Consider the following 27,958-nt stretch of genomic DNA (forward strand, 5'->3'; position numbering starts at 1 on the left):
TCTACGATCTTAAAAAATCTAGGACTTCGCACTGGTAGTTGAAACAAACATAGTCTCGACTTTTTCAAAGCCTCACTGCAAGATAGTACGTATTTCAAGTCCTTACCTCTCAAACTAGCAGGGAGAAAACAACTTCAGGTTTAAAGCACAAGTATACTGAAAAAGAAAACAATAACAAGTGCGGCGTCACGACCTACCGCAACCATCTCGACTTCACGAGGACCTGTCGGGAGAGGAACGTGATACCACGAAGCCTTCAGCTCAAGCGCCTGGTGCACATGGCGGCGGGCAACAAGATCATCGCACAAGCTGAACGGCGGCTACTAAACGCCCGAATCCATGAGTGCCACAGCGTCATCAAGAAGAAGGAATTAGACCTGTTCTTTCTACGACGGCAACTTCAACATCGACTGCCCGACATCTTTCCGTCACTGGAGGAGTTCGCACGAAATGTGGCTGCAACAACTGCGCAGAAACAACAAGCGACCCACAATAGTAAGCTTGCGACGCTTCAAGGAGAAAAACACCACTACAGTCCTGACAACGAGAATTTCGTCGTCAATCTGTCCTCCAAACAACTCTCCCCGACAGAGCACAGCGTGCTGGCAAAGGGACACAACTTCAACACGACCACGACACGTCCGTCACTGCCGAAGATCATCGCAGCTACGGAGGAAGGCATAAGGCGACTCGACAGCGGCATTCGGGAGAACGTGCGTCTCAAGGCCATCGGCGTACTATCAAAAATAGGAAAGCGCCGTGAGCACAACCTGTCGAGAGAGGAGTGCAAGGCGATCCATGCGCTCCGAAATGATGATAAGGTTGTCATCCTCCCGGCCGACAAAGGGAACGCAATGGTCCTGCTCGACAGGGAGGCATACAACGACAAGGTGCGAGACCTGCTGGACAGTCCGGCCTACGAAAAGCTGACGAAGGACCCCACACCAAGTGTCCAAAGGGAAATGAACAAGCTCCTGGCGGATATCTTTAAAGCGCACCCGAAGGCGAGAAACACATACCTCCAGCTCATCTGCCGGAACGGCTCTGCACCAGGATTTTACGGGCTTCCCAAGACCCACAAGCCCACAGTTCCGCTCCGTCCTATCGTGGATTTTACAACATCTCCACTCCGGGCGCTGTCCAAGTATCTCCACCGGACTCTCGCGCCGCTCGTGGGGCAAACACCGACCCACATACGCGACGCCAGCCACTTCTTGGAGCGCATGAGAGATGTGACCAAGAGCAGCGATGAGTGCTTCGTCTCGTTCGACGTCGTGTCCCTGTTCACCAGTGTGCCCGTAGCACTAGCGGTATCTAGCGCACGAGCAGCGTTGAACCAAGACGAGCTCTTGGATGAAAGAACCTGCCTGGGCGTCGACGAACTGTGTCGCCTACTAGAATACTGCCTCAAGGGGACGTATTTCAGCGTCAACGGGAGCTTCTACAGACAAGCCAGCGGGACCGCGATGGGAGCGGCGATCTCCGTTACGGCTGCGAACCTCACAATGGAACACATAGAAGAGACGGCACTGAGCTCCTTTATTGACAGGCCGAAAGTATTTGTGAGGTACGTGCATGACTGTTTTTGCATAATAAAGAAGGCAGCAGTAGACAGCTTCCTCGAACATCTAAACTCCATCGACCAAGCGATACAGTTCACGGTGGAACGAGAGCGAGACGGGGCGCTTCCGTTTCTCGGTGTTTTAGTCAGACGACAGGGCGAGCGCATGCCCTTTTCGGTGTATAGAAAGCCAACTCACACCGGCAGGTATTTGCAATTTGCGTCCTGTCATCCAACTGCCCACAAAGCTTCAGTGGTTTCGGCACTCCTTTCACGTGCACGAGTAATCTGCACGTCGGAGGGTGAGAGGAAGAAAGAAGAAAAGAGGATTGTCGCCGAGCCACGAAGGAATGGCTACACAGAAGCGTTCATCGGCCGGGCGTCACGCCGTTTGTCGAGACGACAACCACCGCACCGCGGAAAGACACCTGCAAGCGACACACCGCCCGACCCCCGTTCCGCCCTGGCCACACCACCGCACACGAGAAAAACGAAGGCGCCAAACAACCGCGTCGCCATTCCATATGTGCCGGGCATAAGTGAACAGCTCTCGAGAGTCCTAGGAAAAGCCGGGGTCACGGTAATCCATAAACCTGTTTCGACGCTCGCTCGCTTGCTACCGCGGCCAAAAGACCGACCTCCGACGGAGCTACACCCGGGCGTTGTCTACAAAGTGCCGTGTTCTGGGTGTCCAGCCTGCTACATAGGCGAGAGCAAGTGTTTCCCGGAAAGAATGCGCCAACACAAGAACGACGTCAGGAAGATGGAAGTGCAACGTAGCGCTCTGGCGGAGCACTGCGAGAAGCACGACCATAAAATTGACTTAGACGGCGCTTCTGTTATTGAAACAGAACGGAATTTGGGAAAGAGGCTCTTGCTCGAGTCTTGGCACATTCAGCATACGCCTGCCAACGTGAACCGCTCGCTGGGAACAATGCCTTCGGTGTACGTTCACGGTCTCTGAAACGTGGTGGAAAGGGAAAGCCGGAGCCGTGGTGAGAGAACACGACGCGACGACACTTCCATGACCAAGACAGTCACCCCCTGAGGAAGGGACCGAGTCGGTCTCGAAACGTCGGACTCTATTTGAACTGTGGCTGGAGCAATTTCAATTTTCTAAAATAACAAGTGTGTAATAAATGTGACCTCTTCTGACCGAGTATTCGGACAGATTCACATCATGTACCACCAATTGATTTCAGGAGTGCTTGCTTGCAAGATGCAATTGCAATTGATTTCAGGAGTGCTTGCTTTCAGGAGTGCTTGCTTGCTTGCTCAAGTTCTGTCGATATGTTTATGCAAAGAAGAGATTGTGCTCAGAACTGAGCAGATAGTGTACTCTAAGAGAACCAACAAAATTGTACAATGCATGCCTAAAGCTCATTTTCTTAGAATTGGGTATTTTCGATCTGTAGGCACACACCTCATAAGTGTTTCTTTAGCATACATGTTCACTGCATACTCAGTAGTCCGGTCATTACTTGCGACTAGGAATTCTAGCTGTAACTGTGTAACTTAACTCTAACAATAAATGTAGTAAGCCTGAAATATTTTAAGCCCATCACCTAAATACATATCACCTATGATAGGGGCTCACGGCTTAGAATTAAAACTAGTGCCTACCCTGTCGACACGACATTGCACAATTGTGGAGTACTCAAAGTATCAATGCAAGGCGAAAAAAATTCAGAAGAGCATGCATCCGCCATTGCCTATTTAAAAAATTTTGCAAAACTACATTGCTCTCACTGCACGAGCTATCTATCGGCAATGTGCAAGTTTCCTCCCCGATTCGACATCATACATTCACTTCACTTCAAGATCAACCCTACAGGGCAAGCGCCGCATCTGATGGCAAAATCGGACGCTTGTCCTAAAGCCACACTATTAAATTCGAGCGCCGCAACACAATGAGAGCGACGTTCATACAGCGATCTCGATGTTCAGCTATATGCATATGCTTGTTACCTTTCAAGAGTCTTCACACATGGATTGAAAGCTATCGATATGTATGAGTGACTTGTTTTGTTTGGACCCAACAGTATACATTGATTGTACCGGCTTAGACACTCGAAATAAACGATGCAAACCTTACTTGATTGACGTTGTTATTGCCAGTCGAGGCCAGCTAGGTCACCAGGCGATAATTACAGACTCGAAACGCAATTTATCTACGAAAAAAAAGCAGAGGAAGCGAGCAGTTTGAACCAACCGCGAACCCCTTTACCTGCAGCAAAAAAAAAAAAAAACATGCGACTGTTTATTGATGATTATTGTACTACCAGCGCCATCTGGCCTGGCGGTATTGCAATTCAGCACGCCGCCGCTACGTATTTCCATGTTATTTTGATACAACAGCCCAAAGGTACAGTTTTCGTTCTCTAAACTGGTAGGTGTTCTGTCACGATGCCGGTCCATTTCCCGCGCTCTGCGCCCGTGCGCGCTAGATACCGGGCAGCCAAGGTTGTCTAGACGACGATACTTCATGGCGTCGGTGCGCTCTCAGACCGGCTAGATGCGGTTTAACGCTAGCTCCGGCCCTCTACTGATAGCGCAGGCGCTGCTTTTTTTTGGCAGTGATCTGTTGCGTTATACTCGTTCTTTAGCAGTGCATCTGAATTGCAGTGAACATTGTGACGGTGTAGTGCGGCCAGAACGAGCTACTAGTCAGAATGCGCATTTTATCAGTATTCACCTAAAGTAGTGAATACTGGTAAAAAAGCTAAGCTGAAGCTTTTTTCTCAGCTCCGTGGATCTTTAGGGACTGCACATTCAAGGTCACGCAGGCGATATTTTATCAGCACGGCCATTTCGGTAAAAACATTGTAACATTGCAACATCGGCGGAAAATATTTCATTAATGTTGTTCTCTCACTACCTACAAAGTCAAGGCTTTGACTGAAGCACGTCTGCTAGGGAAGTTACACAAATTAAAAAAAGAGGATCCACAAAAAAGAGAGAGAGAGAACTAGAGAATGCGTTTCGGCTCCCCTGAGGAGAGCTTTGTTCGCAATTGAGTCAACAAGGCTGCCGTCATTGTGAGCAAGGCTGCGTCAAGGTCACCGCAATGTCCTTATTCTGCATTTTTCTTTAAGGTCAGTGTCCACTTCCTAATTTCCATGACGCACTTTTAAGGACACGTGAAGAGAAACATTCGCTAAAGTAAATAAATAAAACGAGCCTGCTGAAAATACATGAGGTCAGTGTTCGTTTTTAAGGGACCTGATGGTCTGTTGACGTGGTGGTGGCTAAACAACTGTGCTGTTGTTGTTTTTTGCAGGTGGTGGACGTTTTATCTCCAGCTTTAAAAGCTCCGAACTTATGAGAACAGGGGAGAGAGGAGTGTTCCGTGCATGGCTACACCAATGTGCGCATATTACCTTGTTGAGGCAAATCAGTGCACTTTTTAACTGTTGACGAATCACACAAATGACACAGATAAAAGAAACAGATACAGGAGAATTGGCCCTTGCTCTCGTGGACAAGCGGCGCTCCTATTGTAACTTCCGTCTTATTGTAGGTTGCGTGCTTTATCTATGAAAACTGCGTTTCGGTCACATTACTTCCTGCTTCGATTGATTACTAGACCCGGAAGCAGCTAGTAGTAGCAGCCTTGCTTGTAAAAAAGATAGTTAGCCCCGCCGCGGTGGTCTAGTGGCTAAGGTACTCGGCTGCTGACCCGCATGGCGCGGGTTCGAATCCCGGCTGCGGCGGCTGCATTTCCGATGGAGGCGGAAATGTTGTAGGCCCGTGTGCTCAGATTTGGGTGCACGTTAAAGAACCCCAGGTGGTCAAAATTTCCGGAGCCCTCCACTACGGCGTCTCTCATAATCATGAAGTGGTTTTGGGACGTTAAACCCCACATATCAATCAATCAAATCAAAAAAATAGTTAACGTATACTAACAGTACAAGCAAAACTGCCCGAAAATGTCGTGCATTTATAGCCTTGTGAGCACGTGTGCTCAGATCTGGGTGCACGTTAAACAACCCTCAGTGGTCAAAATTTCTGGAGCCCTCTACTACGGCGTCTCTCATAATGATATGGTGGTTTTGGGACGTTAAGCCCCACGTATCCATCAATCATTTGTAGCCGTGTTCGTAACACTCCAAATATAATGGTGTAAATGGTGTATTTTGAGAGTTTTTTATTCACGAACACCTCAAACTTTAAAAAGGGGGTTTAAAAAGGATGTTAACAAGAGTGCTTTTAATTCTTACACCCGTCTTACACTTTTTAGGGTGTAATATTTTTTACAGTGTGCTCTTGTTTTTCGTACTCCGTCTTTTTGTGCAATAAAAAAAGATAGAGGGCAAATGAACTACTAACATGCCCAAGCATATGCGTCTTAATGCTTTACTCCGTATTCAGAAAAGCTACTTGACTTGAACTTGACCTAAAACCGCTTTCAATGCAGGGCGTTCACAATGCATATGTGCGTTTGTGCTGCCTTGGCACCACCTTAAGACAAAGCGGCCGAAACGCGTTTGTGCTGTATTGAAGTCGGTGGCAAGACAAGATCTCCAGCCAAGCAGCGTTTTTGAATACAGGGGTTAGAGCAAACAGGCGCCGACCCCATGCATATATTATTAGTAAACCAAAATTGATGTTCATCACGAGCGGGCCCCGTTAAGCACCGATGCCAATAAAAAACACCGTAAAAATCAGTTCAAGCTCTTCGCTAAACCACATTCGCGCATGCTCACTCTCCTTTGTACTCCAAACAATCCAAACTAACAAAAAAAGAACTTGCTCACAATCACACTTCTCCGTCATCCCGGTGAAACAGTTCGGCCAAATATTCTCGCTAAGTAAACAAATGGTGATTTGTCATCAACTAGTTCAAAACCAAAATGTTTGAAGGCATTATTCTTGTGCTCTCGCAGTTAACAAAGCACTGAACAGAACAACGCGAGAGCGGTACTCACTATTTCACTTCGAGTGTCTCACATTATGAGTCCGCAATACCAGCCTTCAGTATGATGCATTTTCGCAATAAGCAGCACTGGCAGAACACACAGGTTGAGCACAGAGCGAAGACACACTTCAAACTAAACACCCACCAATACATCTACCGATCGAGAAGCTACGCGTAGCGCACACACGCACATGAGAGGGTATTTCCCAAGCGCAGCAATGACATGTAACACGACGCCGTTCCTCGGCCCGCGCTCTCCGCCCACTGCGCGCGTGCAGTAATCTCGGGCAGCCGAGGTTGCCTAGGCGCCGAAACTTAATTTCGCCGGTGGCCTTCTCACACCGGCTAGATGTTTCAACGCTAGCTTCAGCCCTCTACTGGTTGCGCGGGCACCGTTTTTTTTTTGTGTGGCAGCGATTTGTTGCGCTATACTCGAAATTTAACAGTGCATCTGAATCGCAGTGAACATTGTGAAGGTACAGCGCGGCCAGCACGAGCTGCTAGTCAGAGCGCGCATTTGTAATAGTCAGGAGCAATATTTAGCGCACGATTACCGACCTAATGTTGTGAATACTGGTAAAAAAGCGAAGCTGGTGGCTTTTGCGTAGCTCCATTTGTCTTTACGGACTGCGCATTCATGGTCACGCAGGCTATATTTTATCAGCACTTACATTTTGGCAAAGATATTGCTCCTGGCAACATTGCATGGATCGGCCGCCGTCACACTATTCGATGAGAACATATTGCCACCTGCATGTTGCTAGGAAGATGACGACAACAGCGCATACATGCATCTGCACGCTTTTATGCAGCAAGCAATAACGAGAAAGAAAAGGAACGCCCTGGCGCGTGGTGAATAAAAAGACTGACCTTGTTTATTTCCCTGGCGCAGTGAACTGACTATTTCAAGGATGATGGAAGTTCTCATCACGAAATTTCGTTGCCGCGTTACCTCCCTCAATTTTTACTTGCATATATCAGGCATACTCACCTCCCCTATGTGCATTTACCGTAATCAAAAGGAAACGATCAGTCATTTTTTATTACATTGTCGCCGTTTCGATTTATTCAGGCAAAGCATACTAGCACCACCTGTTCAAAGACTGGGCTTGCAACTATCACAACCTGATCTTCTTTCATTTGGAGCCTCTACACTGGGTTTCAGCCACAGGGATGTTTTATTCGCCGTTCAAGAATACATCACTGCGACTAAACGATTTTCTTGCTAAATTACTGTCTCACCATTTTTCTTCTTTTTTTTTCTGCGAACTTGATATCGGTATTTCAAATCAAAATTAAATTAGAAAAGTTTTGTAGGCATGGCGCAATGCTGAAAGTTTAGGGCAAATTCAACTTATAATCGGCCAATCCCCTTCTTTGGGTACGAGCCATTTGCACAGGGAAACAACAACAACAACAACAACAACTGCGACCTGCTGCTACTTTCTCAAACCGTTAAATACTACTTCTATCTTCATGTCGCGACATTATATTTGTACTTAGCTTGCAGTCTTCGGAACAAGACCGCGGCTGAAAATATTTCATCAATGTTGATTTCCCACTACCTACAAAGTAGAAGCTTTAACTGAAACACGTCTGCTCGGGAAGTAACATAAAATAAAACAAGCCGATCCACAAAAAAGAGAGATAAAACTGGAGAATGCGTTTCAGCTCCCCTGAGGAGAGGTTTGTTCGCGATTTAGTCAACAAGGCTCCCGTCATGGTGAGAAAGGCTGGATCAAGGTCATTGAAATGTCTTTATTCTGCATTTTACTTTATCGAAGGTGTACTCTTCCTAAAATTCATGACGCTCATTTAGGACACACTAAGATGAATATTCGCTACAGTAATTAAATAAAACGTGCCTGCTAAAATACATAACGTGAATGTTCGTTTTAAGGGACCTGATGGCCTGTTTACGTGGTGGTTATGGCTAAACAATTGTGCAAATGGGTTCTTTTGCAGGGGGCGGACGTTTTACCTCCAGCTTTAAAAGCTTCGATCTTACGGGGGATAGGATGGAGGGGAGGAGAGTTCCATGAAAGGCCATGCCAATGTGCGAAACATTACTTTGTTCAGGCAAGTTAGTGCACGTTGTGTGTGTTGACTAACCACGCAAATGACACACCCATATGAAAGGAACAGATACAAGAGGATTGGCGCTTACTTTATTGGACAAGCGGGGATCCTGTTGTGTCTTCCGTCATATAGTAGTTTGCGTGCTTTATCGATGAAAACTGCGTTTTGGCCACGTTAGTTCCTGCTTCGATTCATTACTAGACTCGCAAGCAGCTTGTAGTAGAAGCCTTGCTGCTATCAAGCTGGTTATTGTACACTAACAGTATAAAGAACTGCCCAAAAATGTCGTGTATTTGTAGCCTTATCATAACACCCCATATATAAGGGTGTATGCGGGGTGTTTTGTCGGGGTTTTATTCACGAACACCTCAAATTTCAAAATGAGATTGTTTATGTGGGTGCTTATGTGGGTGCTTTTCCTGCGTACACCTGTTCCAGGAAAAGAGTGTTTATGTGGGTGCTTTTCCTGTTGTACACCATTTAGAGTGTAAAAACTTTCGCACTAGCGTCTCGCAAGCCCTTGAATAGAACACGCATTCCAGTATTTCTACAACGCTCGCTCACACTTACCCTGGGACTACGAAGGTCATTTCGCTGGCTGTTCATAGTCGCCGATGATGCTTCTGCCATTATCTGTGGTGATTTTCTCACCAACTATATCCTCATTGTTGACGTCAAGCAACAACGTATACTCGACGTTTTTGCTATTGTTTACTGTTTGTGTTGTCTACTCCACAACACAAAGGGGCGCTGACTACCACAGCCCACCATCACAATGGGTTCAACGTCTGCCACTGGTACTTCTGGATACCCGGTGCGCACTAGAATCGGGCTTCGGGTGCTCGAGTGTGGAGCTCGTCTACGGTACTCCGCTACGTCTACCCAGTGGCTTATTCTCCCCAGAACCACCGTCGGCAGATCGGTCTACTCACGACTATGTATATCCTCTTTGAGACCTCTTCCGGGATCTTTAACCTTTTGGACACGTCCTATTCTAGAATGCGCACCGTACACAACATTCAATCTCACCAATGGAACACAGGTGTTTTTGCGCTTTGCTCAACCCTGCTCCCCGTACACACTACTTCAGCCTATTGCCCGTACTAGAGAAACACGAGTAGCCATATCTCGTGGAAGTTCATGGCAATCCTTACACCATTACACTGGAACGACATAAGCCAGCCTACTGAGATACTACTCCCACAGTTGCATGGCTCCATCCTATCCCACTTGCATGCGTTCTCGTCGGTACAGGTACTACTGCAACTCGCCGAGTTTTCTGGCAGTACTAATTTTGTTTGCAGACCATGCTTTTAACTAGGGACAGGAGATATGTAGCGCCACCGACGACATCGAGACATCACCACGAAGGAAGAAGAGAATGGGCGTGATTTCGTGTGGTGTGGCAGCAAGGTTTGCTTGTGGGGCGCACAATATAAAGAAGTCTTTGTGTTTTTCGCTCTGGCCATAGAAGGACGTGTCGTGTCGTTTTATGATGTGTACTCAAGACTATTTTCTGTGTAACGATTTTGTCCGGTGCAGCGTACACACTTTTGCCTAATTACATTCGTAACGTTTTTTTTTGCAAATTGGTGCAGGGCAATCTAAAGTACAGATGCAATCATAGCTGGCTGTCTCACATATTCAATGCTAACCACACACACCAATTTATGAATATACAAGAACTACTAAAAAACGTATTTTGCCCAAAAGTGAAAACAATTGCAAAAATTTGTACTTGGAGTGTACAGAAGTTTCATACGACCTGAGGTTGTTGAGTAAATGTGGTGGGTCTTGAAAGCTTGCATTATTGCACAATGCAATAAAACAACAACAAACATGAAATAGGAAACATGCCGTGGCTGCTTATGAGAAGAACGCGACACGTTGGGCAGCGTCAATTAAGGTAAAGCTGTCGTGTCGACTCAACTGCAAATGTATTGCTGCGCTAAAAGAAACCAACAGAAACAGTATGATTGAAGAAATATTTTTTTCAGTTATGTCTTATTAACTAGCCCCTCAACGTACACTTCTCATGTGGACTCCTCGGCAGGAAACTGTCCCCAACGTACACTAGGTCTTCAAGTTCAAAACAAAAACAAGAAGGTCTTTTCTCCACCCATCTTTTCGAGTCACCGCCGCCACAGTCCCATAGATCTGTCAAAGCGAGAAAAACCCGTCGCGAGCGAGTCTCTGTTCTCGCAATTCGCAATGCCCACGGGCAATAGGTGGTGTGCTATGCAATCGAAGATGACTGCAGAAGAAAGGTCAACCTGTGAAATTGGATGGTAAAGGATAGCACGCACGGACGTACTGACGTCAGCACCTTCAACGAGAATGCTCCTACGTGTGGCCTCCGTTTGCTTGGACTGAGATCAGCGCAATGAACATAAAAAATGATATGCTTGCTACTGTTAAGTATAGATGAAAAGCGCGTCAGTTTCACTAGTAAATTTCTGTTGTCATTCTGCCTGACCAGTGGCTCGAATGCATTCACTTCCAATCCTGTTTTGCAAGGCTTCGCACGTAGCTGCATTATCGCGCGCACCCATGTTGTTCGTTGTCATATACTTATCTGGACAATGAATCATTTTGGGCGACAGCTTGCGCTACTTTCGAATTTGAATAGTCAGCTGATGCTGAATAGAAATCACACGAATAAAAAGCATTCATATGCTGTGTTTAACTTTCCAAAACCACCACATAATTATGACAGATGCCGTAGTGGAGGGCTTCAGAAATTTCGACTACCTGAGGTTCTTTAACGTGCGCCCAAATCTGAGCGCACGGGACTACAACGTTTACGCCTCCGTCAGAAATGCTGCCGTTACAGCCGGGATTCGATCCCGCGACCTGCGGGTTAGCAGCCGAGAACCTTAGCTACTAGACGACTGCGGTGGGGCACAAGTATAAAAAGTAGAGCCAACGCACGTTCATGGCTTTTTTTTAAGTTCCAGAATACGTGATTTTGGGACGTTAAACCCCACAAATCAATCAAGTTCCAGAATACATATAAAATGCAGTGGCGTTGATGTTCTGATTCAATAGTTTTCAGACAGCGTGAATTCAGATGTTCTCATAATTCAGATTGTGCCTTCTTGTTTGGTTCGCACTGCTCGATATATGTGGTATTGGTACGCAAAATTTGTTCTGGTAACAATTTCTGAGTTTAACGTCCCAGACTCTCGATTTGATTAAAAGATGAACATTTAAGCTTTTATTCAATAACAACGCATGAAAATGACTTGCATTGTATCCACGCGTCTTCCTTGCTGGAAAAACGCACAAACATTCCACTCCAAGATCACATCATGTGTGCAGCGTTAACCCAAAAAGGAAGGCACATGACACTGCGCGAACAGTTGAATTCACGCTGCCTGAGAATTATAGCATCAGAACAGATACAACGGCGCCGCATTTCAGATTTATTTTTATGGAACCTTCACAAACTCCATGAACGAGCGTTTATATGCCCAGTTTCTATACTTGTGATTTCTTTCAAGGATCAGCCGGGAATTCAAACTGGAAAGATGCGTAAGCTCTGGCACACAATTTTTCCTTCTTGAGATAAGTCCACGTCATGGGTGCGTGCGATAACGCAGCCACGAGCGAAACGTGGCGAAAACGGGTTGTGAAGTAGTGCATCCGACCCGCCTGTCGCTTCGAATGCACTAACTACACAAAAGAGAAACCGACTAGTGAAACCAACGCGTCCTCCAATTGTCATTCACTGCAGCAATAATAACATTTACAACGCTTGGCGGCGCTCCCCTCAGTCCAAGCGAGCGGAAGCCACGCGTCGAAGCGTTCGGGTATGGTGGCTAGAAAAATAGGTGTCAGCATCGTCCCAGCCGCGCCTTCAAAGGAGGCGTGCTGGTATTTATTGCGCCGTAGAGCGGCGCGCAAGTCGCCACCGCGATCGGTTGAGGGCGCTTGCCAGCACTTTTAGTCGCTTGCTCGTGTGCTAGCAAACCGCAACTGAACTTGTTCGTGATCAATACGTGCCAATGTGGCCATGCAAGTGATGAGTAAACAGCAAAGACACTGCTTTGCACCTGGATGCAATGCGGGATATGCTTCGGCCCTTCATACAAGAGAAGAAAGCATCTTTATTCTCTGCTTCCGCCGACTATGAATAGCGCAAAGCCTGGGAGCATACGATCCCTCGCGCTAACAAACCACTTGAAAAAGACTGCGTTGTGTCCGAAGCTCATTTCGACGAAAGATTCATCGTCCGTAGCTACAAGCATGTTATCAACAGGTTCTTGGCGACTTAGGAAAAGGCTGTACCTAAGGAGGGTGGGTTCCTATGTGAATCAACTGCCGAAGGACTCTGCGTCACTCTAACCAGCACCATTTCCATCCGGCACTATGTCACCAAAATCTTGGGCTATAAATACTTCACGACATCATTCCTCTGCCAAGACGCACTTAAAATCTTTTTTTGGAATTCTGAAGCTCATGTATGGCTCGAATGATCACCCTTCGTGGACACAATTTTTTATCTCTGTGAATTGCCTAAGTTTTTACAGTTTGGCACAGTCCCCCTCCAGTGGAAACATATACCTTCTGGAGTACTGAGCAGCCTTCTATGTCCTGGCATCCACACTAATTCACTAAAATGGCAGGATAAGCTGGATAAACTGCTTGATGTGGGGTGCCTCAATGAGGCTCATGAAATTATTGTTGCTTGTGAAGCCCTCCCTCACCGCACTGATCTCATTGGACGCAACAGTGACTTCTGGATCACAGTGGCTATGAGGCCTGGAAGATGGTGAAAATACGAAGTGCAACAAATGTAGCAGGTTGCTGCTTCACTAGGAATATCAGCTTGCTTCCGGCAGAATCATGCTCTGTACCCGTCCAAGTCATTAACAGACCTGGTCAAAGCTATGGAAGATGCATTCACTTATTGCTTCAGTTTCAATACGTTGAAAAGTGAACGCATAACAGACCTTATCTACTGCCTGTCTGTTAAGAGGTTAAATATGGTCGGCTGTGAACACCACAAACTGGAAGTGACAAACCGCATAATTAGATTTTTTACACTGGCCGCAATGCATTTTCTCGTTGCTGGAGAAAATGCGTCCAATAAAAAAGAGAGAAAAATAGATTTCTTGAAGTTGAGACGTATGACTTAACTGTCATAGTGTTAACTCAGAGAACTAGGTTTTAATAATGTTTTTGTGCATTACTAACACTTGGTTGTTTCTTGTGATTTTACTATTGTCTTGTTCACAATGTTATATATCTCCCGTTAACAACAGTGGTGTCACTGTCTGACTGTGTTTCAAATACGCATAAATCAATTTTTTTCTTGAACTGGTTTGTGACTATATCCTTGTTTGCAAATGAATTCTTAATGTTATGTGTGTATGTATGCACACTGTATCATCGTACAATTACTGTACTCTTTATTTGCCTTATTCACTTGCTTTAGTGAAGTCTCATATAACTTGCAGTTTTCCTCAACCTTAATGCATATCTTGTGTTTATTTTTCATGTTGTTTTTCGCTTTCTAGAAAATAAATGTCTTGCTTGTAAACTTAGACCTTGATTGCACAAGTCATGAAATTAAGAGTTGCCGATACCTTTACGTGCATTGAGACTTCACGAAGAATAGTGCGGAATCAAATTTGAAAACTGCACGGACTTTGTTTTGGTGTCAAGCACACGGCAAGTCACTTGATTCCTTATCTTCTAAGCTTCGTAGCTAATATACAACGAAGTGAATTTAAAACACGAGTTTTTAGTGCCGATACACGCTTGGTAGCGCGCCGCCAGAATTGTAACAGGTAGACTTTGCCATAATCTGCGGGGTAGCGTGAAATATTTGCAACAAAAAACGACTGATACGCGCGCGCGGGCGCGCGGAGGGGCATCTCGAAAGCGACCGCAGCGCCGCCGCATCCTGATGAATTCTCGCTCGCTCTCCGGCGCGCTTATGCTGACACCTCTCCTTCTAGCCACCATAGTTCAGGTTAAAGGTGCTGACGGCTATACGCCCCATACCGCTTTCACCGGGTGAACTTTTGACCGTAAAATGAATGTGTATTGCGCCAAAGTACTTTCCCAAACGATAGGAACTGCAAAATTTTTGTCATCTCAATTTTAAATGCGGTACAAAGGGTGCTGGTGTTTGACCACGCATCAACAAGGCCTTGCGTAATCTTGCGCGTGCTACAGAAAAGTTCACGGACTCGAATTGACGAATGAATTGAACGATACTCCGGGATAATTTGTGCTGAGCCTGCCTGGCGGATTTGCCACAGTATTGGGCCACTAGCAAGTGGCGCGTCGTCGTGGCTGCACGAGACCGAATGTCGCAAAGGTTTGCAAACATATTACACCGTAAGCATTACTTGCGCTTTCAGAAACATGGAGTTTCTTCTTCAACGTAACCCAAGAATTTATATGGCCATTAAGTAGCACTTGGGCAGTAGCCATGCTCATACTTTAACCGCGAAAAATTCACTGCACTCAGGTGATGCAGGGTCTATCAGCGCATTCTAAACAAGGATATTGAAAAGATTACACATGTATGCTTTTCGTACCGTTGTGATTGCGTAAACTCATCGAACAACAACGCAGTTCGAAATGTAGTGGTGAAGTGCAGAAGTAGTTAGCAGAGAGGCGGGGATTGTAGTCGTAAGAGCTGTCTCATCACTACAAAGATTTCGCTTCATTAGTCGAGCTCCAGCGTGTTGGCTGCATGCGGCACTCGATAATATTCACTGTGATTGGCCCTATGCAATGCAAAAAAAAATCGCCTGATTTGAATATGTTGAAGGATATTCTACCGCAAATACGCTCAAAGTGGCTTAAGAGCATGAAAAAACATTACCAAACGAGGATATGGAAAGTTCAGCTCACTCCTCATGAGTTAGCAGCTGATCATTGATCGTTGCCTTAACTCACAGTGCGTTGAAAAACCTTCCACTTACAGTAAAAAAAAAATTGGCTCCGGATCTGCAAGTTTCACTGCAAATTCCGTCGAAAGACAATATTCTTGCATGTGAAGAGTGTAAAAAACATTTATTTGATGTTCTGGGCCACAAAAACGGTTAATTGTATTCTAGAGGCGCTGCGTTACAGAGTATGGATTCGTGCAGCAATGACTCCTCTATTTAGATGTCTGCCGCGTGAGAACAAAAGCAGCTGCCACACCCTTTTCCTCCTTCATTTTCAAATACTCTCGGTCTTTAGCGTCGCCTGTGGCGCTTAACTCAGCCAACTCAACATTTTTCATAGCATCCGAAATAGTCATGTATGGTTGCAGATCTCGAATAACTCTCGAGTGACGCGCCCCTATGGGCAACAAGTAAAAAACGCCTTGAAAATAGTGTCGGTCTCGAGCGCCACTGCGCGGTGCTTGCTCAAAGCTGAAGGCAGGACGACTCCGCTGGCAACACGAGCCATTTCTCAGGCATCCTAATAAAGGGGCGTTTCGTGAAGCGAAGGCGAACGAGCACATCGAGGCACGTTAGGCACCAGCACTATCTGGCAGTTATCTTCGAAAATGAAGGAAGGCGTGCGCGCCCGTCTCGGATCGTGTTTGATAAAAACTATGGATGATCTCCTCAAAGGGAAGCCTGATGAGATGCGAAGCAGCAGCTGTGCACACGGCGTTGACCTGGTCGAAGCGGCAGTTAACGCGGGTTCTAGAAGAATGGTTTGAAGCGAAGCTCGAAGTACGATTTACTCGAGTAAACGTTTGTTTGAAACGCAAAAATATGGACGGCTGGACGCGTTCAACACGCTTGCTCTTGCCTTGCTCGACTCCTAAGAAGTTGCATTTTTTTTGTGGCCCTGCTTTTTCTTCTCTTTCTAATACGGAGACATTGCTTCTATTGACGTCGCTTCTCTTCTGTATTCAATTTTCTTCGTAACGATACACGTCATATTGCATTTAAGTAAGCATCTAGCAACACCTCCCACAAATATGTTTCGTGAAGTTGCATCTTCTTTCATTTGTTTGGTGTTTCACCGAAGGCAAAAGTGCGCAGACGCAAAAAAAAACTGTCAGAAACGTTTCATGACAACATTTTTCAAAGGCGCGGGTGTTTAAAAGTTATTTTGAAGCTTTTATGCCACCACTAGTTCGGTTTTAAATGAATCAAACAGGTGGCCTTTGAGATTAGTTCCAACCGAGCGTCTCTTAACATGTCGGCCACCGCTAAACCCGAGGCCACATATTATGATGGTCGGTCCGTACATTCTAGAGCCCTGCTCGGGGGCTGCACGCCCTCTTTGTCGTCTTTATCGTCTGCTAGTACCCGAACACGTACGACCAGCTAATAAGCCTGGGCAGTATGCATGCAAGTTAGGCCATGACATGGTATGACGAAGCTAATTACGCAAAGTCGTGGAAGAAGCAAGGTAGTGGCGCCACGTTTTAATAAGGTCATGCCAATGAAACCATCCCTATCAGAAAAACTACCAAGATGAATACTATAGAAACCACTGTGGGCGGAGTGAAAATAATAGTGGGTAAAGTGGAAATTATGGTGGATATGCTGGGACGTAGTGAAAATTAGGGTGCGTATGGTGGGACATACTCGGTGGCATGGTGTACAGAAGATGGGTAATGTGAATACAATGGGGGGAAGTAGCAGCTAGATAGTGGGCAATCATGAGAGGCTCTGCCTACCATTGCGATAATGCTGGGAAGCAGTAAGCAGATGATGGGTGGACTGATAATGGCGGGCAACATATATAGTGTACCAAGCAGGGAATTGTACACTACATGTTCTACCACCATAATTTCCACCAAAGGTTGGGCCTAGCGACCGAGCACGTACGACTGCATTATCCGCGCTTCTGGGCTTGAAATTATACGATTTTCACGAGTAAAAATAACAATACACCACAGCTGTGGCATCAATCATCATAAATGAAGGATTTTTTGATTGCTTACGGTGTCCGCGCAAGAAGCGACAAGCATGATGCAACGCAATTCCAGCCCTTCCAGTGAACGTACGTCTCCCCTCACCGGCAGCTGGCGGTCGCACTTGCCGGCACTTCTTTGGCTCTTATGCAAGAACCCAGGCTTGGCAGTTGATATGCTTGCTGAACCTACATAGTAGCATAACTTTTCTGGTGCACTGCATTCATTTTGGCCAAACCGTTATGTACTTGTTTCCAACAATAGAGCCACAGTAGTGCGCTAGCATGACGGCACTCCACATTGCGCGAAAAAACATCACAGTAGTCAATCAATAATGTGAGCGTATTTTTCCAATGAACCTAGAGGCGTCATAAATTATGAGCAGATGTCGCCCTTTGGAACGAGCGAGAAAGGAATATCACACTTGACAGTAACCACCTGTAAACGTTACATGCTTCCCAGTCCTCTTCTTTTTTTCGCAGTTGTAAATTAAAGCAAAAACATTGCTCTGGTACCATTATTGCAATGGCAATCATTACAGGCAGCAGTTGCTTGTGTTTATTAAGTGTGAAAATTTTTGTATCACGTACAGAATTTGTCTATGTCGAGTTCGCGACAAGTAAAACTGAAGTTGAACGGTCAGTTTCTATGTTTACTAACTATCTAACGAGCAACCACTTCAGCTACGAGAGGTGCGGGGTTCGATCGCCAGTGCCGGCCGGCCACACAGCGGTAGCTAAACAGGGTACATGCGGGCTTCGAGAGGCTGTGACGCATCACCCCAGTGTTGAAGCTTACTCTGCCGGGAGGACTCCCAACCCATTGTGCGAGGACCCAGTTTCTAACAAGCAACTTTCAATGTGTCGGCATGGCTCAGTGATTAGTGTCTTCGGTTGAAAATCTGCAGGTTGCACGTTCGACAGCTGGCAGTCGCATTCACAGGCACTTCTCTGGCTCTTATCTGAGAACACAGACTTGGAAATTCAGATGCTTGCTGAATGAATATGATAGCACAATGTTTCTGGTGCACTTCATTCGTTTTGGCCAAACCGTTATTTATTTATTTATTTATTTATTTAGTAGAATACCCTCAGGGCCCGTAGGGCATTACAGAGGGGGTGGGTACAACATATATAACACACAAGAAAAAAAAAACAAAATAAAGAATCAAGTGTCAGATGCGCAAATCGGGAAGGCAACATAAGTCAACTAAAAATGTATAAGAATTCAAGCACATACAAGACAAAGATAGATAATAGAAACTGCGTATAGTTACAAGCATTGCTGAGAAATTGCAGTCTTGAATAACAAAGGGTCTGTTATTGTTACAACGGAAGAGGGAAGGTGGTTCTAATCGGCGGCTGTTTTCGGTAAGAAGGCTGCTGAAAAGAATTTGGTGTGGCAAAACGGAATGGCAACCTTATGCTGATGATCAATGCGCGATGAGTGGTATGACGGTTGTGAAATGAGGTCTCGTTTCATTGATGGATTGTGAAAAAATATCTTATGAAAAAAATGCAGTCGCACCAGTTTCCTCCGGACAGTTATGTAGTTGTTGCCAACGATAGATTCACAGCAGTGCGCTAGCACGACTGTACTCCACGTTGCACGAAAAAAAAAAACATAGCAAAACTCAATCAATTATGTAGGCGTATCTATCGAATGAACTTAGAGGCGTCATAAAGCCTGGTCAGATGTCGCCTTTTGGAACGAGCGAGAAACGGATATCAAATTTTACAGTAATCACTGGTCAACTGTATCTGCTCTCCAGTCCACTTGTTTTGTTTTTTTTAGGTTGTGAAATGTAAGAAAACCATGATGCTGGTGCCATATTTGCATTGGCAATCGCTACAGACAGCAGTTTCTTGTGTTTATTAAATGTGCAAGCTTTAGTAGCAGGTACAAATCTTGTCTATGTTGAGTTCACGAGAAACAAAACTGAAGTTGAACGGTAAGTTTGTATGTTTACTAACTGTTTAACAAGTAACTTTCACTATGTCGGCATGGCATAGGCGTTAGTGTCTTCTGGTAAGAATCTCCATGTTGCACGTTTCAATCTCCATGATGGCCTGTTTTTACATCGTTTTTATACAGTTATTTTTTGTGGCAGCTCGTCCCGGTGATGCTGACGTCATTTTGTGCTCAAGCGTAGCCGGCACTGTCGCATCCACCATATTCCACCTTACACCATGTGACATGGTGGACGTTTTTTCAGCATTCACCCTCCCACTACAATAATTCACTCTAATGATGAGTGCTCGTTTATACCATGCCCATCAATCCTTTCTTTCAAAAAGAGGAGTAAGCTAGAATGGGGCACACTTAAGTATTCTAGTTGACCTTCTGACTAAGGTATGCTAATTTACTTGGTGGTAATCATGAGCACGCTAAGTAAAATCAAGATAATTTGACGTGACAAGTATGGTGCTGATTAAGACTGTCATAATCAAGATTACACAAGAGAGCTTTCTACTAATCGTCACTTTGCTACTTCAGCCTGAAATACTTATTGTTTTATATATGAAACTATTTTAGGACAAGACTACTACGTGTAATTGTCATGAGCGGTTATGGCATCTGGTTTTTCTAGGGCGTTTATCGGATCTGTCACTGAGCCTATCCTGCGAACAAAGAGGTAAAGCAAAAACAAGGACAGGATCCGAGCAACACGGACACCGAGCGTGATAAAATAGCTGTTGTTCCGCACATGCATCACTTGTTTCACAGGCTCAAAAAAGTCAGAAAACGTGTGGATGTTCGTGTGCTTTTCTCAGCGCTGTTCCAATTACCCAGTCTTAATAAATTTTCAAACACCCTGAAGAAAAGAAGCAGTCATAAACTGAATGTAAAGATATACATAGGACCAGGCGTGTGCCATGTTCCTAGCAAGTTGTGAAGAGGACCCCCTCTCCTTCCTGTGGTGCTTGTTATGTCAGAATGACCAAAAGGTGGCAACTGCAAAAGGTGCAGAACGACCAATAAGTGCCAACTTGCGCTTGAAACCTAATTGTGGAACGTAAACACGATAAAAAACAACTAAAACAAAAAAGAAACATTAGGGTTTGGACTATGTTGGTTGTTTTGTGCATGTTTGTTCGCGCAGAGCTGGTTTATGGAATGTGTCTCACTTTGAATGAAACAGTAGGAGTACTTGGCTCATTTTTGATTAGAAACTACCTTTTAGAGCTCATGTTACAATAAAAACTGCCCCATTCTGACTATAACTGTGAAGATGCATTGGCATGCTATATGTTTTACTGAAATTTATCCTAGTTTTGGGTTCTGCATTTGGGTCTTTTAGAAGAAAAGAACGCCTCATGTTTTCGTACTTTGCACTATAAACTTGCTTGCTTGACCCTTTCTTTCACCCACTAAAGAAGATTGGCCAAGAAGCCTGTAGTTAACGCAAATCAATACCTCTACGTTATCCAGGCTAGGCAAATAGGATTACTTTGTATTGACTTGGTGGGATTAGTTTGGCACAAAGGGAAAAAAAAGAAAAGAACAGAAATAAGAAAATTCGTTGAATATGTGAGGTGTAATTCTTATATGAAATTCCTCTGAAGGGTAAATCACTACAGTGCAATAGCTAAATAATAAATGTTAGATTGGCTAGTAAAATCGGTAGCTGATCATTGGCTCAGCAATGTAATCTTCCCTCTGTTACTTAGAAATTCGCAGAGAGCCCCGCAGATGTTCCTGTCACTGTGTCTCAATGAAGCAGCCCCTAAAGACAAAAAATGTTATGAGTAGTAAGTGATATTCCTAGTTTTTGATTAAAAGTATGAAACAATGTTTTTTATTTTTGAAACGGTGAGAAAAGGTATGCAATGTCATCTGCATATACATATGCTTGTACCTACTACTCAATGGTGTTGAACTTAACGAAATGTTAAATAGCACTGGCGATAGAACAAAGCCTTGAGGAACTCCTCTCGTTTGGCTATACTTTGGTGTGGAAACACCTTGTTGGTACCAATAAAATTTCTGTCTTTAAAAAATTTGTAAATAAAATTTGTTATATACTATGGGAAGGTTAGGTCTTTTGGGGCATTGATAAGAATAAAATGTTCAACGCTATCATATGCCTTGGCTAAATTAGGTTACTGGGGTTTCAAGGGTTACTAGGGCCGCAAATTTTCGTCTGTGGTGAACAAGCTTTATACGAGCCTCTAAATCAACGTGCGCCCACCTTATACAGTAACCTGGACTAAATACAATCTGGCACGTACTGAGTATTGCAAATAACTGTTATGAACTTCATATTATTATAGTAGAGTATTCTTTCTAAAAAATTACCTACATGTGATGTTAAAGCAATTGGAAGTTGGAAGTTAGCGCTTGTCTTCTTCTTGTCCAATTATCGTCATTTTAAGCTCGCGCTACTACAATCGTCGTTATGGAAGGCTCCGGAAATTTCAACCACCCTGGGTTTTTATAGCAAAAGCTATTATGAGATCACAACTCGAGTCTTACGCAGTGCCGTAGTTGTCTACCGCCGCCACCTGGGTCTATAAGCACATCAAGCAAAATAAAAAGACAACGTATTACTAATGATACAATGAGGTTTGAACCAGGGACCGCTGGGTGCTAGCCCAGTATTCCAGCACTTAGCTACGTCATTGCACCGGACTTGTTCGCAAACTTGCCTTAGCCAGGCTTGACGTCAGGAAAGCAATCGCGTTAATGCGACCTATAAAGCGTTTTAAACAGCGAAAGCACAAACAGTCGTTGCGCATTGCGAGTGGGTTGTCCAATGCTCGCACCCATCGCAAAAGCTTGCTTTGTTCAGCTATTAACTGTGGCACATAACCACTTCAGGCATAATTTCTCATTGTCGTCAGCTACTGCGTGAACAATTGCCACAAAATTCCTCGCTCTAGTGTAGCGGATATGACGCTTCTCTGAAGAATGAATAAAAATAGCATAGCGAATGCCGGTGTACTGCCCTAAAATTTCTATAAGTAATGCCATATTGGGCATCAAGCAAGTGCGCTTGCAGCAGTTGCTCAATGAGTGTTTAGACAAGGCTCTGAAAGGCTGCTCTTTTATCTTTCGCTGTGACTGTGCTGCGCCTTCCACGCAGGCCTGGCGTTTTGTTAACGTGCACTCAAATCTGACTACACGGGCCTACAGCATTTTCGCCTGCATAGAAAGTGGAGCCGGTGTTCAATCCCGCGACCTGCGGATCAGCAGTCGAGTTGGCGCAGACTATATACATTAGCACGCAGAAGTAAAAGTTATGTTATTATGCTTGTACGGTGTCTCGCATTCACTTTCACCGTGCTCACTACATATCCCATCACAGCCGCGTTGCCGACAAGACGCGAGCGCCCCTGGTGACCACCTGTCCTTATGGAATACTTGATAGAAGGGAAACGAGCAGCACGAGAGGGCTGAGCGTGCAGCTTTGCTGCCTTGATGATCGCTAATTTCCAGGCCGCACGTAGAGCGAATGAACAAGACCGAAAGGGGACACATGCCCGCGAACACGCCTGTACTTGTTGAGTTGCAAAAAATATACTGTGGCAATCACGCTGACGTCGCTGCACTGTTGTGGACTTCGTGGCAGCTCTGATCTGTTTGCAAGCAGTGTTTCTTTGACAACGACTGCGAATTTTCCACATGCATTTTCAACGTCACTCGCGTTATTGTAGTCATATTTAACAACGCTAGGATCATGCGCTCAGCACTCCCTTCAAGCCATGGTCACCGTAGAGCAAGCTCGGAGCTAACTCCTCTGCGCGAGAAGCTCAGGCCATCCTACATAAAACCCTCAGACACAGAACTCTCGTTCGTGGCAGCAGGACACGTGCCGATGATGATTTCTTGTAGACACCACGGTATTTGCTTTGGACACTGTGAAGTCAGTTTGTTATTGCGTAATCAAAAGCGTGTTAGGTACATTATAACGGCTTTATTTTTCATTTCATTTTTGCTTCCGAAGTGCCTAGTTGTGAGTTGTGTCCCGTGCTCAGGCCACAGCTCAAACTGTCCTGAATAGCTTGTAGGCTTCTTCATTGCATTTGTTATCAACATTCTTTCGGGTCAGTCAAGCAGTCGAGATTTTTTAGGAAGCCTTCAGAAACCACTCTCCGGTGGATGTTTAACGTAAGCATGACGGTACTGAAAGAATGGTGCCGGCTTCGCGACAGTAATGCAGTTTTTTTTAATTTATTATCGTTGCCTTGTAATCAAACTGTTCGATTATCAAACTCATGATCATACTCCAATAAAATTGTCTCAGCCAGCAGGATAATAATATGCACGTCATGGCTCTTTTGTATAGCGGCTGCTTCATCCTGCATACGCTACTGCGGGAAAAATCACAAACTTTTGTTATCAGGCACAAGCATTCTAGGACACGGCCCTTACTCAATGCTTCCATGATGAAGCGGGTGAAGCGACCGGCATTGGCAACGGAAAGTTTGCCCAATTCATTAGACATTGCAAAACAGTGCATTGCGACTTTTAAAGCACTTGTCCCCTTCCGTGAAGCAATTCTTCGGCTGCTTGTGGGACCCATGCTTGCAGCTAGTGAATTTTGGCAATATCAGTGTGTTTCACGCCTCTCAGAAGCACTCCAAATGACGGGATTGAGCACGCACAAATTTGAGGGCTACCGCCTGAAAAATCAATGGAGATATTTTCAATTCAAAGAATAAGCATACAAAGAAGTTCATACCTAAGAAAAAAATTCAGCTTTTTGCGTGCGTCACATATAAATATTTGCCGATGTCCAACATAATAAAAATTGGGTCTCAATGACTACAAAATTACGACAGTGCGTTCTCTTGGCGCTCTACATAGAGTAATACATTTTGTGCCGCAATTCTTTCCTTACTACATTTAAACTTCAAGTATTTTTCTCGATAAGTAATAACGAACCACGTGAGACCGAATTTTACACGACCAATAGTATGCGTATTCTTTGTTTTCAAGGAGGAAATATAGGTATGCCGGCATTGCGAAATGTTTTTTTTTTCGGTCGCTGGCCTCAGTTTATACTACTTTGTGTTCCTCAAAAAAGACCCCCTAGTGTCCTAATGATCATTACGTTGGCCACCGTGTTTTAGCCAAGTAACGTCATATATTGAAAAGCTACGAGACACGATTCACATCAGCACTTCAAGAAAGTAGTTCTGACAGTGGAACGGAAATTCTCCACCCAAACATTTGTTTTTGTCTAATGAGGACCTACCATGGTGTAAATGAATGGTACCGTACTCAACGCGGCTATACATATTTGCGTAATTAAAAATTTTCACTACAAGAGACCCTACATTTATGTTGAGTGAATAAGTTTTTGGCAAAACTTGAAATGGTGACCTTTGGTGACATTTCACTCGTAGTTAGGCAGTAGTAGTAGTAATAGACTTTTATTCAGCCAAATTTACAGGCCGAGCATTTTGACCGCCTGTGCGACCAGTCGACGCTTTTCTTCTTCCCCTTCGGCGCCGATCCAGTCGAGCCAGGAGGTGATGGAAAGGGATGGGGGAGGGTAATAGCTGGATTGCTGAGCAGTTGGGCAGTAAAAGAGGTAGTGTGACAGGTCAGCGTATGGGGAGGGACAATTAGGACAGCAGGGGTTAGACCTATATTTATAAAGGAAAAGGCGAGAGGGGGTTATCAAGCAGTTCATTTGGATGTGCCGTAGAGTTCGAGCCTCGAGCGCCGTGAGTGATGGATGAGGGGGAGGGTAAAGACGCTTGTCGAGCCGGAGCTGGAGATATACCTCCTTGATAGTGTGACGCAAGGAGATCTGCCCATCGTTATTCGCGGAGCTCTCACTGTCTTCCGAAGGTGTGGGCCAGGGAATGAATGGTGCCCGGTGCAATATATCGCGGCCAAGCTGATGAGCTAGCTCATTGCCGTTAATACCCGAATGCCCAGGAACCCAGCGGAGGAAGACAGTGGAGGGTTGAAGAGCAGAGGCCGCTCGCTCGACCTCCTGTTGAAGAGCAGGGGGCAACGTGTTGTTCTGTATGTGACGGATGGCGGCGTGAGAGTCGCAGTAAATCGTGTACTCGGGGAGAGAAGGGAGGGAGGAAAATGACTGCATGGCGTGGACCATGGAAAGGACCTCGAGCGAAAGTACATTTGGCGGGTGTAAGTATGGCCCGCTGGTGTGCGTGTCAGGTGCCGAAAGGTGTGGATGGTAGATAACGTAGCCACACGAGCCCCGAGGAGCCATGTATGAGGCATCTGTGTAGGCAACTCCCTGTGTAGAGAGAGGAGGAGAATGATGCTGTGCTGCCGCATGACGCCGGCCGGCGTGAAGAACGGGAGACATATTGGATGGGAGGGGAAGGATGCGAAGGTTAGAAGCAGCGGTGCTAGCGGCAGAAGGCAAGGAGGGAACGGAAACGGGAATGTGAGGGATACCAGCTTGGGCTAATAGCCATTGGCCTTGACGAGTGAGAGAAAGACGGGCAATCTGAGAGTCGTGGTGCAGAGAAATAAGAGAACGTAATGGATGGAAGAGGCCTGTGGCAAAGAGCTTAGTGGTAGAGGTAGTGAGAGGGAGGTTTAGAGCTGCCTTGTAGAGGCCTAATAGAGCTCTTTCGAGTGTGTTGAGTTGCGTTTCGGTGAAATGAACGTAGGGTACAAAGTACAAGAACTTGTTAAGGGCAAGCGCATGTGCAACCCGGCACGCATGAGCCTCGTGGAGCCCCGACTGCCGAGTGACAACGCGTCGCAGGAGGTGGGTCACCGAATGGCAAGTCCTCACAGCGTGATGTAGGGCCTGCGCGTTCTTTGTCGCGTGCAAAGGGAAGCCAAGAACTTTGCATTGCTGAACAGTGGGGATGAGAGAGCTAGAAAGATGTAGGGAGAAGAGGGTATTGTGGGAGCGCTGGTACGCAGACCGGTTTAGCAAAAGTAGTTCACATTTCTCCGGTGCAGGGGACAGGCCAGCAGTAGCGAGAAAGGAAGCGATAAGGTCCAGGCCACGTTGCAAAGTATCCTGCACGTGGCCGGGACATCCAGACGTACACCAGAGAGTGATGTCGTCTGCATAAAAAATATGGTGGAGGTCAGGTATTTGGGACAGTTGGGAGGCAAGGGGGGCCATAGCCATATTAAATAGAGTAGGAGATAGTACGGCACCTTGAGGAGTGCCGCGGGTGAGGGAGTGTGGGTTAGACAAATGAGTATCGACTCTGAAGCGAGCAACTCGATTGGAAAGAAATGATCGGATGTAAGAATACATGCGGGAGCCACATGACAGGGAGGAGAGCTGAGCGAGTATGTGGTCATGACTCACGCCATCGAATGCCTTCCGTACATCGACGGTTACAAGCGCATGGATCTGACTACGAGAAGGTGAAAGAAAAGTATGCTGAAGAACAAGGAACATGTCCTGCGCACAAACGTGGCGTCGGAAGCCAATAAGAGAAGGAGGGAAAAACTCTTTCGCCTCAATAAAATCAGACAGTCGAGTCAAGGCCATTCGTTCAAGAGTCTTGCCAACGCATGACGTCAAAAAGATAGGGCGAAGGTTAGAGAGAGATGGAGGTTTGCCGGGCTTCGGAATCATGCAAATTAGAGATGATGTCCAAGAGCTTGGAAGACAGCCGCTGTTCCATGCTTCGTTGAATGTGTGTAAGAGAAATTCCTTCGCTTTGTCGGGGAGATTACGTAATGTAGTATATGTTATCTCATCCTCACCGGGTGCCGAGCGGGTAGATTGAGTGGCTAAGGCAGCTTCCAGCTCCCTGAGCGTGAATGGGCGGTCCAAGTCTGGGTTAGCTTCGCCACAGTAATCTGGGTAGGAAGGTGTGAGGGGGGGTGGGAGATACAGAGATTTTAAATTTTCAAACACATCAGATGGAGTCCCTTGAGTGAGAGCTTTAGCTAGGGTGGGAGCAGCGGCAGGCTTGGTACCTAAGAGAGACCTAAACAGAGACCATGTAGAGCGCGAGTGCAGTGCGGAGTCAAGGCCGTCACACAGCGTGTTCCAACGAGAGTGCTCGAGAGAAGTGCCGTAAGCGATAATTTCAGCCCGCAGAGCATCAATTCGGAAGGAAAGTTGGAAGTTGTGTGGCTGCGAGCAGAGAGCGCGTTTCAAACGTTTATGACGTCGCCATAATCGGAGGAAGTGAGGATCAGGGTCAGGAATGGGGAGTTGAAAACGAGCGCGGCGACTACAGGATGTCATTGCTGCGGAGATCCGCGACGTCCAGTCGTCGTAAGTTTTAAATGAGTGAGACAAAAGGTTACTACGGAATGCTTCCCAGTCAGTGTGAGTGACTCGTTGTTTCCGCCTATTGTGGGAAACAGGGGTGGTGATGTGTATGAGAAAGTGATCACCGAGAAAATTTTCAGCAGAGACCTGCCAGTGAAAAGGAAGGGAACTCCGACAGAACGTGCGATCGGGTGTAGTGGAACGCTGTGAAACAGTGCCCGCTCGAGTAGGGGTGTCAGGAGTATTGAGAAGGGTGAGATGGCGTTCCTGGGCGAGGCAGTGTAGAAGGCGACCTGGTTTGAGTGTTTGGGGGTAACCCCAGAGCCT

The 27,958-nt window shown here is 45.7% G+C and overlaps 1 protein-coding gene across 1 annotated transcript in view; it reads left to right on the plus strand.

The window, feature by feature from the left end:
• The first annotated feature begins 278 nt into the window (after positions 1-278).
• LOC142817615 (uncharacterized) overlaps positions 279-27,958 on the plus strand; it is a 36,857-nt gene continuing 9,177 nt past the window's right edge. Inside the window, exon 1 of the mRNA XM_075894670.1 lies at positions 279-1,172. Coding sequence (XP_075750785.1) covers positions 279-1,172 — 894 coding nt within the window. The remainder of the gene's footprint in view (positions 1,173-27,958) is intronic.

Source organism: Rhipicephalus microplus, chromosome 5 (assembly GCF_043290135.1).
Source record: "Rhipicephalus microplus isolate Deutch F79 chromosome 5, USDA_Rmic, whole genome shotgun sequence".
Classification (NCBI taxonomy): Eukaryota; Metazoa; Arthropoda; class Arachnida; order Ixodida; family Ixodidae; genus Rhipicephalus; species Rhipicephalus microplus.